At 59.1% G+C, this 12,422-nt stretch overlaps 1 protein-coding gene across 5 annotated transcripts in view; it reads right to left on the reverse strand.

Moving 5' to 3' along the window:
- IGSF9B (immunoglobulin superfamily member 9B) overlaps positions 1-12,422 on the reverse strand; it is a 52,293-nt gene that overhangs the window by 10,600 nt on the left and 29,271 nt on the right. For 3 of the 5 annotated variants that reach the window (XM_084868257.1, XM_084868256.1, XM_084868255.1), the window contains exons 15-19: positions 12,249-12,333; positions 10,571-10,732; positions 10,240-10,285; positions 8,027-9,676; positions 606-730 (exon numbers count right to left, since the gene is read on the reverse strand). In XM_084868257.1, coding sequence (XP_084724383.1) covers positions 606-730; positions 8,027-9,676; positions 10,240-10,285; positions 10,571-10,732; positions 12,249-12,333 — 2,068 coding nt within the window. Of the gene's footprint in view, positions 1-605; positions 731-6,485; positions 6,532-7,277; positions 7,362-8,026; positions 9,677-10,239; positions 10,286-10,570; positions 10,733-12,248; positions 12,334-12,422 lie in introns of those variants that run through there. The other 2 variants (XM_084868258.1, XM_084868259.1) reach the window with 2 other exon arrangements.

The raw sequence follows: 12,422 nt of genomic DNA on the forward strand, positions 1-12,422 counted from the left end.
TTACCGCTGGAAAAAAACATCAGATATACTAGTAATTCACGAGAGGTGTCCTTTTACAAAGTGAGATTTCCCCTCTTGTTGAAAAAAAAAAAAATATATATATATATATATATATGGCCCAACAGAAGCTAGGTCCATGCCACAATGTCCCCCAACCACGGATTGGGATCCTGTAATTCCCACACCCAACTTGAAGGCCCTAAACGATAGGGAGAAATATAGATGAATAGCTGAGCGTTGCAGAAAGGATAAAACTAGGATACCAGTTAGGTTGTTTAAAATTAGACGAAAACAATACACTCTCTTTCCTAACGGAGTAGCAGAAGGGCTCTTGAAAACCCAACACCACAGAGAGGAACGGTTCCCGGGCGGAAGGACTCGGAACCGGAAGGACAACCGGAGACTTTAACCTTCTCTTTCTTACTCTTACATGAAAATCATATTGTGCGTTCGTTGAAAATTGGTGTTCAAGAGAAACAGAGAGTGAGGTAACGGATGGATTCAAGCCTAAAGAAAACCCCAGGTTGGGGGTCCCGAAGCAAACAACGGCACAAGAGTGGCGGGCAAGGTGGAAAGAGAGGAGCAAGGCGCTGCCTGCCATTTACCGGATCGTTTCTTTGACTTCGAGGAGCCCTTGGATGACTTTTTGGGCTTCTTTATCCGTTGGTACTTCAGAGCCTCCAGCCTCTCAGGTGCGGCGGTGGCGTTCCCGGGTGCAGGCGGATGTGTCCTGCAGAGGGACAATCAGAGGGTGTGGGTCAGCCCCCACACAGGGAGCCTTGGGGGTGGGGCTGGAAGGAAGCCCGAGAGCTGGCCCGTAGGACACGGTGCGGTTCTGTGGAGTCCCAGACTCACGAGGGCTCCCAGCCCTGGCTCTCTGTGGCTCCTGGGAGGGAGAAGGGCCAGTGGGAGCTGCAGCCTCGGGGGGGCCCACCTCGGGTGGACGGACCTGCAGAGAAATCAGAAGGCCTAGGAAAGGGAGAGAGACTTTAGCAGGAAGCCTTGAATCACACAGAATTCAAGCCGGAGGAGTGAGGTCGGAGAAGGAAGCCGCTTCGGCATCTGAAGTTCTGAGAAGTCATCACAATCGAGACCTTTAAGGGAAAAGGGAAAGTGCAGATTATAGCGGGATATGGGCACCCAACCCACATCCACTGTCCCCCTCCAGAGAAGAGGCTGCCAGCGCCCAACGAGAAACCCGCCTCCAGGCTCCTGCTCTCCATTCACGAGCCTCTGGGAGAACCTCGAAGCTAACAGCACCGCCTCCGATACCTCCCTGACCCTCCGCAGGCTGGGCTCAGACTCCTTCCATCATGCGAGAGAAGAAACGAAAGGGAGAAGTGGATTGCGATGGTGAGAGTGTCCAAATCCGGCAGCCTCGCAAAGCCCTTAACTACTGCAGCAAGAATCCCATGAGTCTCTCTATTTTAAGATGCAAGGGAGAAACAGAGGTTGTTGGGTGAGGAGACCACACATCGTGGCCTCTCTCCCAGCCAGCCCAGCGGACAGTGCCACGTGCCTGGCAGACCAAACGCATGATTAGAACGAAGTCAATGGGATTTAAGTGAAGCCGTGCAGCCCAGGTGACAGAGGGGACCAAAGAGAGCCGGGAGGACGACTGTCTGTGACTATCTGTGAGAGAATGAGCCGTAAAAGAAGAAAATCTAGAAGATGCGTTATCAATGGCGTTTCTTCACAACGTAGGGGCCTGAGGAACAAAGGTCACTCTTTCCCCCCGCAGTGCCGGCAACCATAAGCGGTCCCAGGGTCACGGGGAACTGCACTCTTGCCTCAGCCCTCTCAGCTCCCCCTTCCAGCTCCAACACAACTGGTCTGCGGTGAATCCTGACAGATGCCCTGTGACGGGGAAAGACATCCCCAGTGGTGAGGAAGCAGTTGGAGGCATTGTTAAACCATGAGAAGGGTCGGGAAGATGGCAGCTGCATTGCCCCCACGTGGGGTCGTCTTTGTGGGAAGGTGAGAGAAGAAACTTACACACGAACGTGGACATGCCTCTGGCCTCTGGGGTTTCCTGCAAGAATTGGCAGTGAAGCAACCTTCATCTTCATTGATGGATGGCATCGCTCCATCGCCCTTCAGTAAATAAGGGATCGGGAAGCGCCTCCCAAGTTCAGGTCAGAGGCCACGTCTTGATCTTCCACGGACCCCCCTGACAGCACGGAGCTAAGAAGCCCCACCCTCCATGCGCACAAAGGCACTCGGTCCAAGGTCCAACTCACCATGAGCAGACAGGCCTCCCCCCGCAAACACCCAACCTGCCAATCCCCCATTCCTTCCTCCTTCACCAGCCCCGCACTCTACCCACAGAGATCCTCACGGCAACAGCTGGAAGGGAAGGGGGAGGCGGGCACAGGGTGGAGATGGCTCCGGCAGGTGGGGCATGACGCTCCAGTGCTGGTGAGGTGCCCTCACCCCTTCTCAGCCTTGACTAAGGTTTCTGTGTGCTGCTGAAGGTCTACGCCTGCTGTTTGGTCTACTTGTCTCCAGGGCCCAGCCAGCCTCCGGAGAGGGACCACAGACAGTGAGCGATACGTGGTCTGAGTGGCAAGTGGGCTCAGAAAGCAGTGCTTAAGGGCATCCCACATCAGGGCTCAAGAGACTCTTACCAATTCTAGGGATTCTGTAAGCCAAGTGACACCTCCAGGGATGTTTTCATTATCACAATCCACAAATTGTCACTATTCCCGTTTTGTAGTCACGTAGCATCTATTTACCACTTACCAGGCCAGGCACTGACCTACGTTCTCTACAACAATGTTCTTTCATCCTTACAGCAACCCTCAGGGGTAAACACTACACAGTGGGCCCATTTTTCAGATGGAGAAACTGAGGAGTGAGGCCAGGTAGCTTGTCCAATTTCCCCAGTGACTACGGGATAGAGCCAAGATTCTCAGCCCCAGCCGACCCTATTTTTCCAAATTCTTCCTAATAAAGCGGGTAGAGAAGTCACGGCAGAGAAAAGTCCTGCTTCCACGCGGCAGAAGGAACCCGCTGAGGTCCTCACTGACAGTCTCAGCAGTTGGGGCAGAGCAGGGGTGAGACACACTTGGGGTGGGGCAATGCTGGCTGCTCCAGGCAAAAACTCCCCAATAGTCATGATCCGCTGAGGAGGATAAGCTCATTTTCTCTTGGGGAAACAGCCAAGCTCGGGCCCTTGCAGGACATATGCCGGTCACCCGTTCCCACTTTGGACTCAGTCCTCAAGCGCAGGACCATGACAAGAGACTCTCCAGAGGCAGGAAAAAAAAACCCACAAGCAAGTGTCCAGCAGGACAGGAAGGAGGGAGGAGGGCAAAATGGGTCTTTCTTTTTAGCGAATTACACAGAAAAGATATGTGACACGTGCTCCAGCCAGCTTCGTCCACCACCTGCCAAGCCCTTTGGAATCAAATCGCCTCCCTTTTCTAGGAGGGTGACCATGTCCCCATCAAGGTCAAGCTCACCTGGGGCACTTCCAGGTATTGAGGCCCAGGGTGATGGTGTCATATAAAGATGGCAAGTGCACCTGAGGTTGGCTTGCAGGTTCCCTATCAGGACAGAATCCAGCCCTGGGCTCTCCAGGAAGCTGAGCTCCCAGTCCCGTTCCTAACCAGTCCCTTCCGCTCCAGCATCCAGGAATCGGCAAGCTCTGGGCGCTCCGTCTCCCAAGGAGTCGGAGCGTTACTGAATGGTGAAGGCTTAGGGATTCTCCTGACCTGCCTTATCGTCTCTCCCAGACACTGCCAATAGCATTTTTCTGTAGGTCAGAACCAGCAAAATGCCTGGAACTGACTTGAACACTCTCTCTCTCTCTTTCTCTTTCTTCATAAAATCCATACAAAATCCAAGTCATCACCATTTAGCTAAGCTTCCCTTAGCTGCTTGCTCTATGCTGACCCAGAGGAGTGGAGAAAAAGACCTCCTGGTTCAAATGTAAGCAAACCACAGAACAGGAAAGTCAAAATCCAAATCCATTAAGGGTATGTCCTGCCCTTAATGCCCAGAGCGCGGGCCATGAGGACACAATTCTCAGAGCCACCTCCCGTCACCAGGCAGACACACGATTTGAAGACCACTTGCCTCCTCTACCTAACTGCCTGAGAGCGGGCCCGGCGTGGCTGGTTAGGCGGTTGGCAGGCTGAGGGAATCCTCACACAGTCACGGTGTAGCCAAGGAAAAGTGCTGGTACAGAGCAGAAAGCCAGGCGCCTGGCTGGCAGCCGCTCCGCTCTGCCCACAGATGGTCCGTTTCTAGAGGGATCAGGGCACCAGCCAAGTGCTTGGCCTCACAAGTCAGAAGCTTGTTCCAAATGGGAGCGCCTTCCCAGGGCTCCCCTAGTAAAAGGGGACCCCTCCACGCTCCCAGACCCACCTGCATGGGCAATGGAGGCCAAAGTCAGTATGAAAAGGGAAGGGGATCAGAGGGAGCTATGAGGGTAGGGGTGCAACGACTGGTCCCAGAGAAAAACCCCTCAGCCTCCCAGCCATTCACAAATACCCCGTGTTGAGAGGAAGGTGGGAAGAGGAGGAAAGAGGTGGAGGGAGAGAGGGGAAGAGGAGGAATGGGGGGGGGGGGGAGAGACACCTGCAGGTGTGGGGAGAAGGAACAGGGAAGCGACTGGAGGAAACAGAGCTAGAACGGACGTAGACAAGACGTGTCACATCTCCAAGCAAGACCGAGTGGAGACACATGCAAAGGCCAGCGTGAGGACAGCATCTGACGAGGAGCCTGCGCCTCCCAATGGCCCGCAGCGACCGCACCCGGGGAAGCCCGCAGCAAGCAGGCGGCGTGGCGGCTCCCGCAGCCCAGCACCCGCAGCCCAGCGCCGGCAAGGTCTACTCCGAGGCTGTGGGAGGTCTGACTCCCCTAGGCGGGGTGCTGGCCAGACCCCAGGAACAATGCTCTCTCGTGTGGCCCCTGGCTGCTGGCTTTGCCATGGCGGAGAGTAGGGTAGCTCTGCTCTCTCAGATCTGACACGGTGGGAACAAAGGGGGCGGAGGGCCCAACAGCTGGGGGAGGGGAGGGGTCCAGCACTTTCCAGGAGTGGGGTGAGAGCTGGTTCTGGAGCTGTGACCTCTCGGGGGGGTGACAGCGGGGCCATCACTGGGCGGCAGGGAGGGAGGGCTGGAGATGGAGGACAGCCCAGTCTGCCCCTCTGGAGCGTGCACCCTCAGGCCACGGAGGCCCTAGCTCACAAAGACCTCTGACCCTGCACGTCCTCCCAATGCGCACGGGGGCCCCAGCAGGCTGCATGCCACACGCCGTCCCAGGGCCTCCGGGCTGCTGGCCCTTTTCTAGCTGTAGATTGTACAGAAATGGCACAGCACCCTCACCATGGGACGCCTTCCTTCTGACTGCAAACGTCAGTCCTGAGTGAGCACGGCCAGCCCCCCGGACCTCTCAGGTGGCACTGGGAGGCACCGCTTCCACCCGCGGCAGCCGGGGCGCCAGAGGGGCCTTCGCACCCCGAGAGCAAGCCTCGCGTAACCCTGACAGCCTTTTTAAGAGACTTGATACCCTCTGCACGCCCAGTGCCTAAGGCCCCCTCCCGGAAGGAGCCACCCCGATGGACAGCGAGGAGGAGTGCAGGCCTCCATCTCCGGGGGAGTGTGTGTCTCCTGCCACCTCAACCCCCGGCCTGGGAAACCTCTTCTGAGCTTCCCGGACTCCCTGCAGCTGCGACTCAAGGTCAGGAGTGGTTGTCACGGGGCCCTTGAGAGCCGTATGACACTAAGGGCAAGATCCACAGCTCAGCCTTGCAACAGCCAAGGGCAGGCAGCAGAATGCAAGGAGCATGGACGTGGGGGCGTTTCCCGGCCCTGCCCTCAGAGGACCGCGGTGGCCTGGTCCTAAGGAGGACCTCGTCCGTGGCCGAGGGAAGGAGCTGGGCCGCACCCCAATCCTGTACTCTCTGAGGGGACCAACTATTCGTAAGACCCCAGGAAGACAGCGAGGGGCCAGCCACCCCAGGGAAGGTCTGAGTTTGGGGGTCCCGGGAGAAGAGGTGCTCTACCTGAGGCTGCTGGGAAAACAGGGCAGAGAGAGGGTGGGTGTTCTGGTACCAGTGTGGCCCCGGACTGATGGTCAAGGGTATAGAGAGGCCAAGCAGGTCTTAGCACTGTGGGCCCCTCAGGTGCATGCAGGGCCCCGAGGGGCCTCCGGGCAGCTCTGGGTGTGTGGGCAGCAGAATGGCAAGGTGTCTGAGTGAGGAGACTGCAGGGCGGCTATGGGAGAGAGCTTGGCATGTGGGGCGGGCGGGGCGAGAAGCTGCAGCGAGGCAGTGCCCGAGCGTGGCCTGGGGGGGGCTGTTGGAGCAGCGTGATGGGGGAACCCAGAAGCCGTGGGATTCGGGGAGCAGAGGCTGCCGCCCCCACTGAGGGGGGTGAAGGGACATGGTCTGGATTCCCCTGTAGAGGAAGCGATGGCCCTGCCGAAGCCCCGTCCGCCTGTCCGCCCCCCGCCCCCCGGCCGCCGAGCACCCTTACCTATTGAGCTGAGGAGAGGCTTGTCTCGACAACACTGCCCAGATAGCTGAGATCAATCAGAAACAAAGCAGTTATCAACACGGGCCGTGGGGAACCACCCACGCACACCCAGAGGGGAGGAGGGGGAGCACGGGGACCAGAGAACCGACAAGGAGGCCAGAGAATGGGGTGAGGGCAGGAGAGGAGAGAGACAGAGAACCAGACCAACGATGGGACAGAGCAGATGAGCGCGCTGCAAAGCGGACGACAGGGCTGCGCCCACAGCATCTCCGCAGACACCACAGGCACCACGCAACCACGCGCCCCGCCTGGCCTGGCGCCGGCTGGAGCTCTCCTCCACTCCCAGGAGCAGGGGGGGGGGGGGGGAGGCTTGCACTTCCAGGTACCGGACAGGGTGGGGGTGAGTGGGGCAAGGGAAGGGCTCTGGGCTCCTCCTCAACCGCCACCCATCCTGCCTACCACCAGGCCAGCTCCTCTGGAGCTGGGCGCCCCACACAGGCAGCCACACCAAGAGAGACCAAAGGACGGAACTAGAAAGAAAGAGGGAGGGAGGGGTCGGGGGGGGGGAAGAGGAAGGAGAGGTAGGGGGGCTGGGGGTATTACCAAGACATTGCAGGCTCTTCTGAGGAAGTTGGGGCAACCCAGAGAAGATGGAGAAGGAAGAAAGACAGACAGAAAGACAGACTTGAGGAGGAAGCACAAGGAGGAGGAAGAGGAGGAGGAGGAGGAGGAAGAGGAGGAAGAGGAGAAAGACAGAGAAAGGCACAGACAGGCGTCCAGGCTGACTGGTACCTGGAACACCAGCTGTTTAGAGTGTGCTCTCTCAGGCAGGCTGATCGCAGGAGCTTGTCTGTCTGTCTGTCTGTCTGCAGCTTCCTGCGAGGCACACAGGTTGGGGTGGGGTGTGTGGTTCCGGGCACCTGATTCACAGCCTGAGATCTGGCCCCCAGCCTCCAGGATATGCCCCCCCCCACCCCCCGGGAGAGGCTGTGGGAGGGGCCCAGAGCTCCCCAGGCCACTAAGGGCAGGGTTTGGAGAGGGGAGCCCCTGGCCTGGGGGTCCAGGGAGGCCAGGCTTCAGGATCCTGCCAAGCAAGGAGGAGGGGCTGGGAAGCAAAGGAGCCTGGATGTGAGGTCTCTGGGCAAACCGTGGCACCACCCCTAAAGCCAGGATCCCAGGGACCTGGTGAGCTCTCCACTCCACCAGGAACCGGGGTGACGGCTCCCTGGGGCAGGCCATGCCCCTCCCCTGGGCCATGTGTGCCCACTCCTGAGAGCCCTGGGCTGGTGGAGAAGATCCCTCCTGCTCCTGGCAGGGTACCTGGGCAGGTAAGCCCCATCCCACCACAACTGGCCACACCCTGCTGATGCCAAGACCAGAACCCACTCCCCCCCCCCACAGGGATGCTGCAGCAATTCCAGACAAGCCCTGTCATTCTGGTTGATGGATGGTGGAGGGCGGGGTGAGGGCGGGGGGGGGGGGGGGGGGGGGCGGGAGAATGACCAGGTGAAGGTGGGCGGGAGAAACCAGCTCACACTCACCCTGAAGTAGGTAACTGTGGTGGGGGGGGCTCTGGTCTGAGCAGCTCCTCCCCCATCCTTCGGGGGGAAGGCGTCTGTCCAAACACATCCAACTTGTCCGCAGGCCCCGCGGGGCCCATAGGAGGGGAGGGGTAGCCCGTGGCCAGAGTGGTGAAGCCCACGGCGGGCCGGTAGCTGGGGCTCCCGCTGCGGCTGCTCTGGGACGGGGAGCCCGTGGACGGCGTGGACTTGCAGGAGAAGCTGACAGCGGCCGGCGGCTGGAGGGTGATCTCAGACATCTCGGCCTGCTGCAGGAGGCCGGGGCGAGGCCGGGCCCGGGCGGCCAGCTCCGGGGAGCCGGTGCGGGAGCTGAGGGGGCTTTGGGTCAGAGGCGAGAGCCGAGAGGGCTGTAGCACCACTTGATGTAAACTGGGCTCGGCGCGCCTGACCTGCCGGGGGCTGGGCCGGGGCCGGGGCTGCGGCTGGTACCACCGGGTGTCCAGGCCGAATGTGCTGGGGCCACCGTGTCCCCCCGGCTCGGCGGGCTCGGGGTAAGGCAGCACAGGGATGCCCATACCTTGGCTGGTATGTCTTAGCTGCCCTTGGCTCACCAGCGGCTGCACGGGTCTGTCCTGCCACTTGGCGGCGGGGGGCACTGGTGCGGGGACTCTGCCCGGCGACTTGCCTGCCCAACCCTTCGGCGCCTCCAGAGACAGGATGCCCGGGTAGGCCGAGGGCACCTGGAGGGAGGAGGGGGGCAGTCCTCGGGGGAGGCAGGCCTTGGGCTGCAGACTCTCGGCCACATCACAGGGGTGCAGCTGGTGGGGGAACATCATGGCCGGGGTTTCCAGGCCCCCGAAGGGGAACTCCGGCCGGCCCCAGGGCTCCGGGGAGCGCCCGCCCGTGGGGGTCTGAGTCAAGGGCAGCGTGCTGTTGGATGCGTTCTCTCCGTTCTCCTCGGGGATGGTGGGGTGGCCGAAGGGCCCCTCCGAGTGCAGGGGCGGGGAGGACATGACCGAGCTCAGGGGGCTGCCCACTTCCGGCATGTAGAACGGTGGCGGCTCCACCTCCCCGGGGCTGCTGCTGCTCAGGTACCCATAGTACTGGCCGTGGTGGAAGGACCGGGGGGCGGGCGGCCGGGCCTGGCCTGTGGCCTGGAGCCGCCCCTCCAGGCCGCCGGGGCCCTCCAGCCCTCGGGGCTGGAACCGGGGGCTGTATGCTGGTGGAGGCAGGTAGGACTCCTGGCTGGACGACAGAGGGGTCAGCTGGGACTTCAGGGCAGCCACCGAGGTGGGCACCAGGGGGTCCTCATTCTCCTCGTCAGACTGGCGGAACTCGGGGTACATGTCCGTCTCCTCCGCAAAGGGAAAGCCCTCGATGCGCCTGCCCTTCACGGCGGGCTCCACCTCGGAGGGCCCCATCACAAAACGGCCGTCGGGGCCTCTGCTGATGAGCTCGATGGGCGTCGTGGCCTCGGCCTCGGCCTCCGCCTTGGCCACGCTGTACTTCTTGCTGCTGATGGCCCTCTTGGTCTTCTTGTACAAGGAGAGCTCCTTCTCCCGGCTGGGGCTCAGCATCCTCTTGGCTGCGGGCTGGCCCTGGTCGTCGGAGGACTCGGAGGGGGGCCGGAGCGTCCGGATGCTCTCTGGGCTCACCTTGCCCGAGGACAGGCTGTGGGGACAGACGGAGAGCAGGAGGGTGAGGCAGGGGACACACGGGCCATTACTCCTTGGTGTGCCTTTAGCAACCACCAACCACAATGGCCTGGGAAGACAGGACTAGGGAACAAGACTGCATAGTTTGGCATGAAACTCTTGGGCCAACCTTCTCAATTTGTCTAGGTGTGCTTTCTGAGTGAGTACCCGCATTTCTACTTCTATTCCGCTCCGCCCCACGGTTTGCTGTGCTCTATCCAGTCCCACCTGCAACTTCACTCCCAGGTTGCTCGCGGAAAGCAAGCTCATTATAATATTACAACGCAAACATACTCAGAAGGCAAATCAGTTAGGATGACCAAAAAAATAAATAAATAAATAACAGAACTACACTCCGAAGTCAAAGAGAAATGGGTTCTGGGCTCCTTCTGCAGGGGAACAGCGAGATCAACCGGCAGTAACCAGCGGAGAAGAGCCGCGATGGGCTGAGCGAGGAGGACTGCCCACTGTCACACCCTGACCGTCCACCCTGACCGTCCACAAGCAGCGTGTCCCCCGGGGCTGGGCCGGGGCACTTACGGGGACTCCAGGCTCTTCCTGCAGTGAGTGATGGAGAGCGGAGGGTCTGGAAGGAGAGAGGGGGAGACCTGCTGAGGCCGAGACACCAAAACACACGCCAGCGCCGACAGGGCCCAGAGCTGAGCCGTGAGGGAGCCCGTCCCCACCCCAGGCGCTTGCCTCCTCCAGCCTCACCCACGGTCCCCATGTCCTTTCTCCTTTGTTCAAATCAAGTCCCCCTGGCAACTCTACCCTCTACTCAAGGGGCCCCACACTACACACAGGCCGTCTCTCCTAACAGGGAGCCTCTGAACCCAGGCCGGGTAGAGCAGGGGGTGGGGACCACACCCACCTTTTTTGCGCTTGAGCTTACGCTTGCGCTGCTTGTTGACAAAGCAGGCGGCCAGGGTGCTGAAGAGGATGGCGGCCGCCAGGAAGCAGATGGTGGCTACGATGCCAGCCAGCACAGGCCGCGCCAGGCCGTCATCCGTCAGGTCCGGCTGGGGGAAGATGTCTGCGGGGAGGGGCATGGAGTCCTGGGAGGCATCCCCTTCCAGAGGCCCTGCCCACTCTGACACCCAGCCACCTACGTGATGGGCCTTACACATAACCTAAGGCTCAGACTCGGGCTCCAGCCACAAGGAGGGTTGCATGGATTACAGCCAGGGGGCCACCACATAGCTAGTAAAGAGGAAAGAGCATCAATACCTTACCCTGTGGGGGTGATAATACTGATCTAGTGCTTAAGCCCAGCCAGTGTGGCTCAGTGGTTGAGTGTCAACCTATGAACCAGGAGGTCATGGTTCAATTCCTGGTCAAGGCACATGCCCAGGTTGTGGGCTCGATCCCCAGTGTGGGAGGCAGCCAATCAATGATTCTCTCTCATCATTGATGTTTCTATCTCTCTCTATCTCTCTCCCTTCCTCTCTAAAATCAATAAAATATATTTTAAATATACATATGTATATATATACGTATACACACACACACACACACACACACACACACACACGAGATTATATTTTCTTAAATAAAATAAATAAAATTTTTAAAAGCCCACGGAGCACAGAAGTCACAAGTCACCTCCACTCCACCCGATGCTCTCATGCCACATCTGTCCTCCCCTGCCCACCCCCCCCCCAACTTGGCCAAGCTCCTTGCTAGCTGGCCCCCCAGGGAGCAGTGCCCATGGAAATGGTGCCCATGCTTTCTCACTAAACAAGCGCCTCCCCCCGCTGCCCCAGAGCTGGTCCTGAGTCTAGGGAACCAAGGGAGCCGCTCCACGGGGAGACAGAGAGGAACTGCAGGTTTCAGACACTGTGGCTGGAGAAAGATGTGTAGACATGAGACCAGAGGCAAAAAAAAAAAAGGTAAAATTGAAAAAATGCCAGAAGGGGGCTTTCTTGAGCCTGAAAAACATCTAGGCAGAGGAAGAAGTGAAGGGCAACACCACCCAACAGCAGTTTTCCAAATAAAAGCACCATCATTATACAGCGGTCTTACAGCAGGCGCTCAGTGGATGCGTGGCGACCTGTGGTCCCTGCTCTGGTCCCACCCATTACAGAGGGTCACATGGGAGGAAATGGAGTTGAGAGAGAAATAACTCTGCCCCAGCCAGTTTGGCTCAGTGGATAGAGCGTCGGCCTACAAACTGAACGACCCCAGAATCAATTCCCGGTCAGGGCGAATGCCCGGGTTGCAGACTCGATCCCCAGTAGGGGCGTGCAGGAGGCAGCCGATCAATGGTTCTCTCTCAACATTGATGTTTTTCCTCTCCCCTCTCTCCCTCTCCCCTCCTCTCTGAAATAAAAATATATTTTTAAAAAGAAAGAAAAAGAACTTAATCCAGTTCTTTCTGACAACAGTATGAGAAGATTTGCTAACTTCCTCTGTGCAGCTTCCTTACAGACACTGTGACCAGCACAGCTCAAGATGGAAAAATCCCACCCATGGAAGCAGGAGCATGGACCTGACTCCGTGGCTCTGTGCTGTGTCCCCGAAGCTGTAAAAGAACCCCCACCCCCAAGTACCTGTGCTGGAGACGCCGGCGATGTTGCTGGGCTCGCTGACCAGGTCCTGCATGACGGCCAAAACCCGGAACTCATACCAGGTGTCCTACAGCCACAGGGACAACACCCATCAGCCAGGGACCTGAGCGGCCACTGGCCTGCCACGGACCTACCACCGACCACACACCATTGACC

The sequence above is a fragment of the Pipistrellus hanaki genome, assembly GCF_964339955.1.
Source record: "Pipistrellus hanaki genome assembly, chromosome: 19".
Lineage (NCBI taxonomy): Eukaryota > Metazoa > Chordata > Mammalia > Chiroptera > Vespertilionidae > Pipistrellus > Pipistrellus hanaki.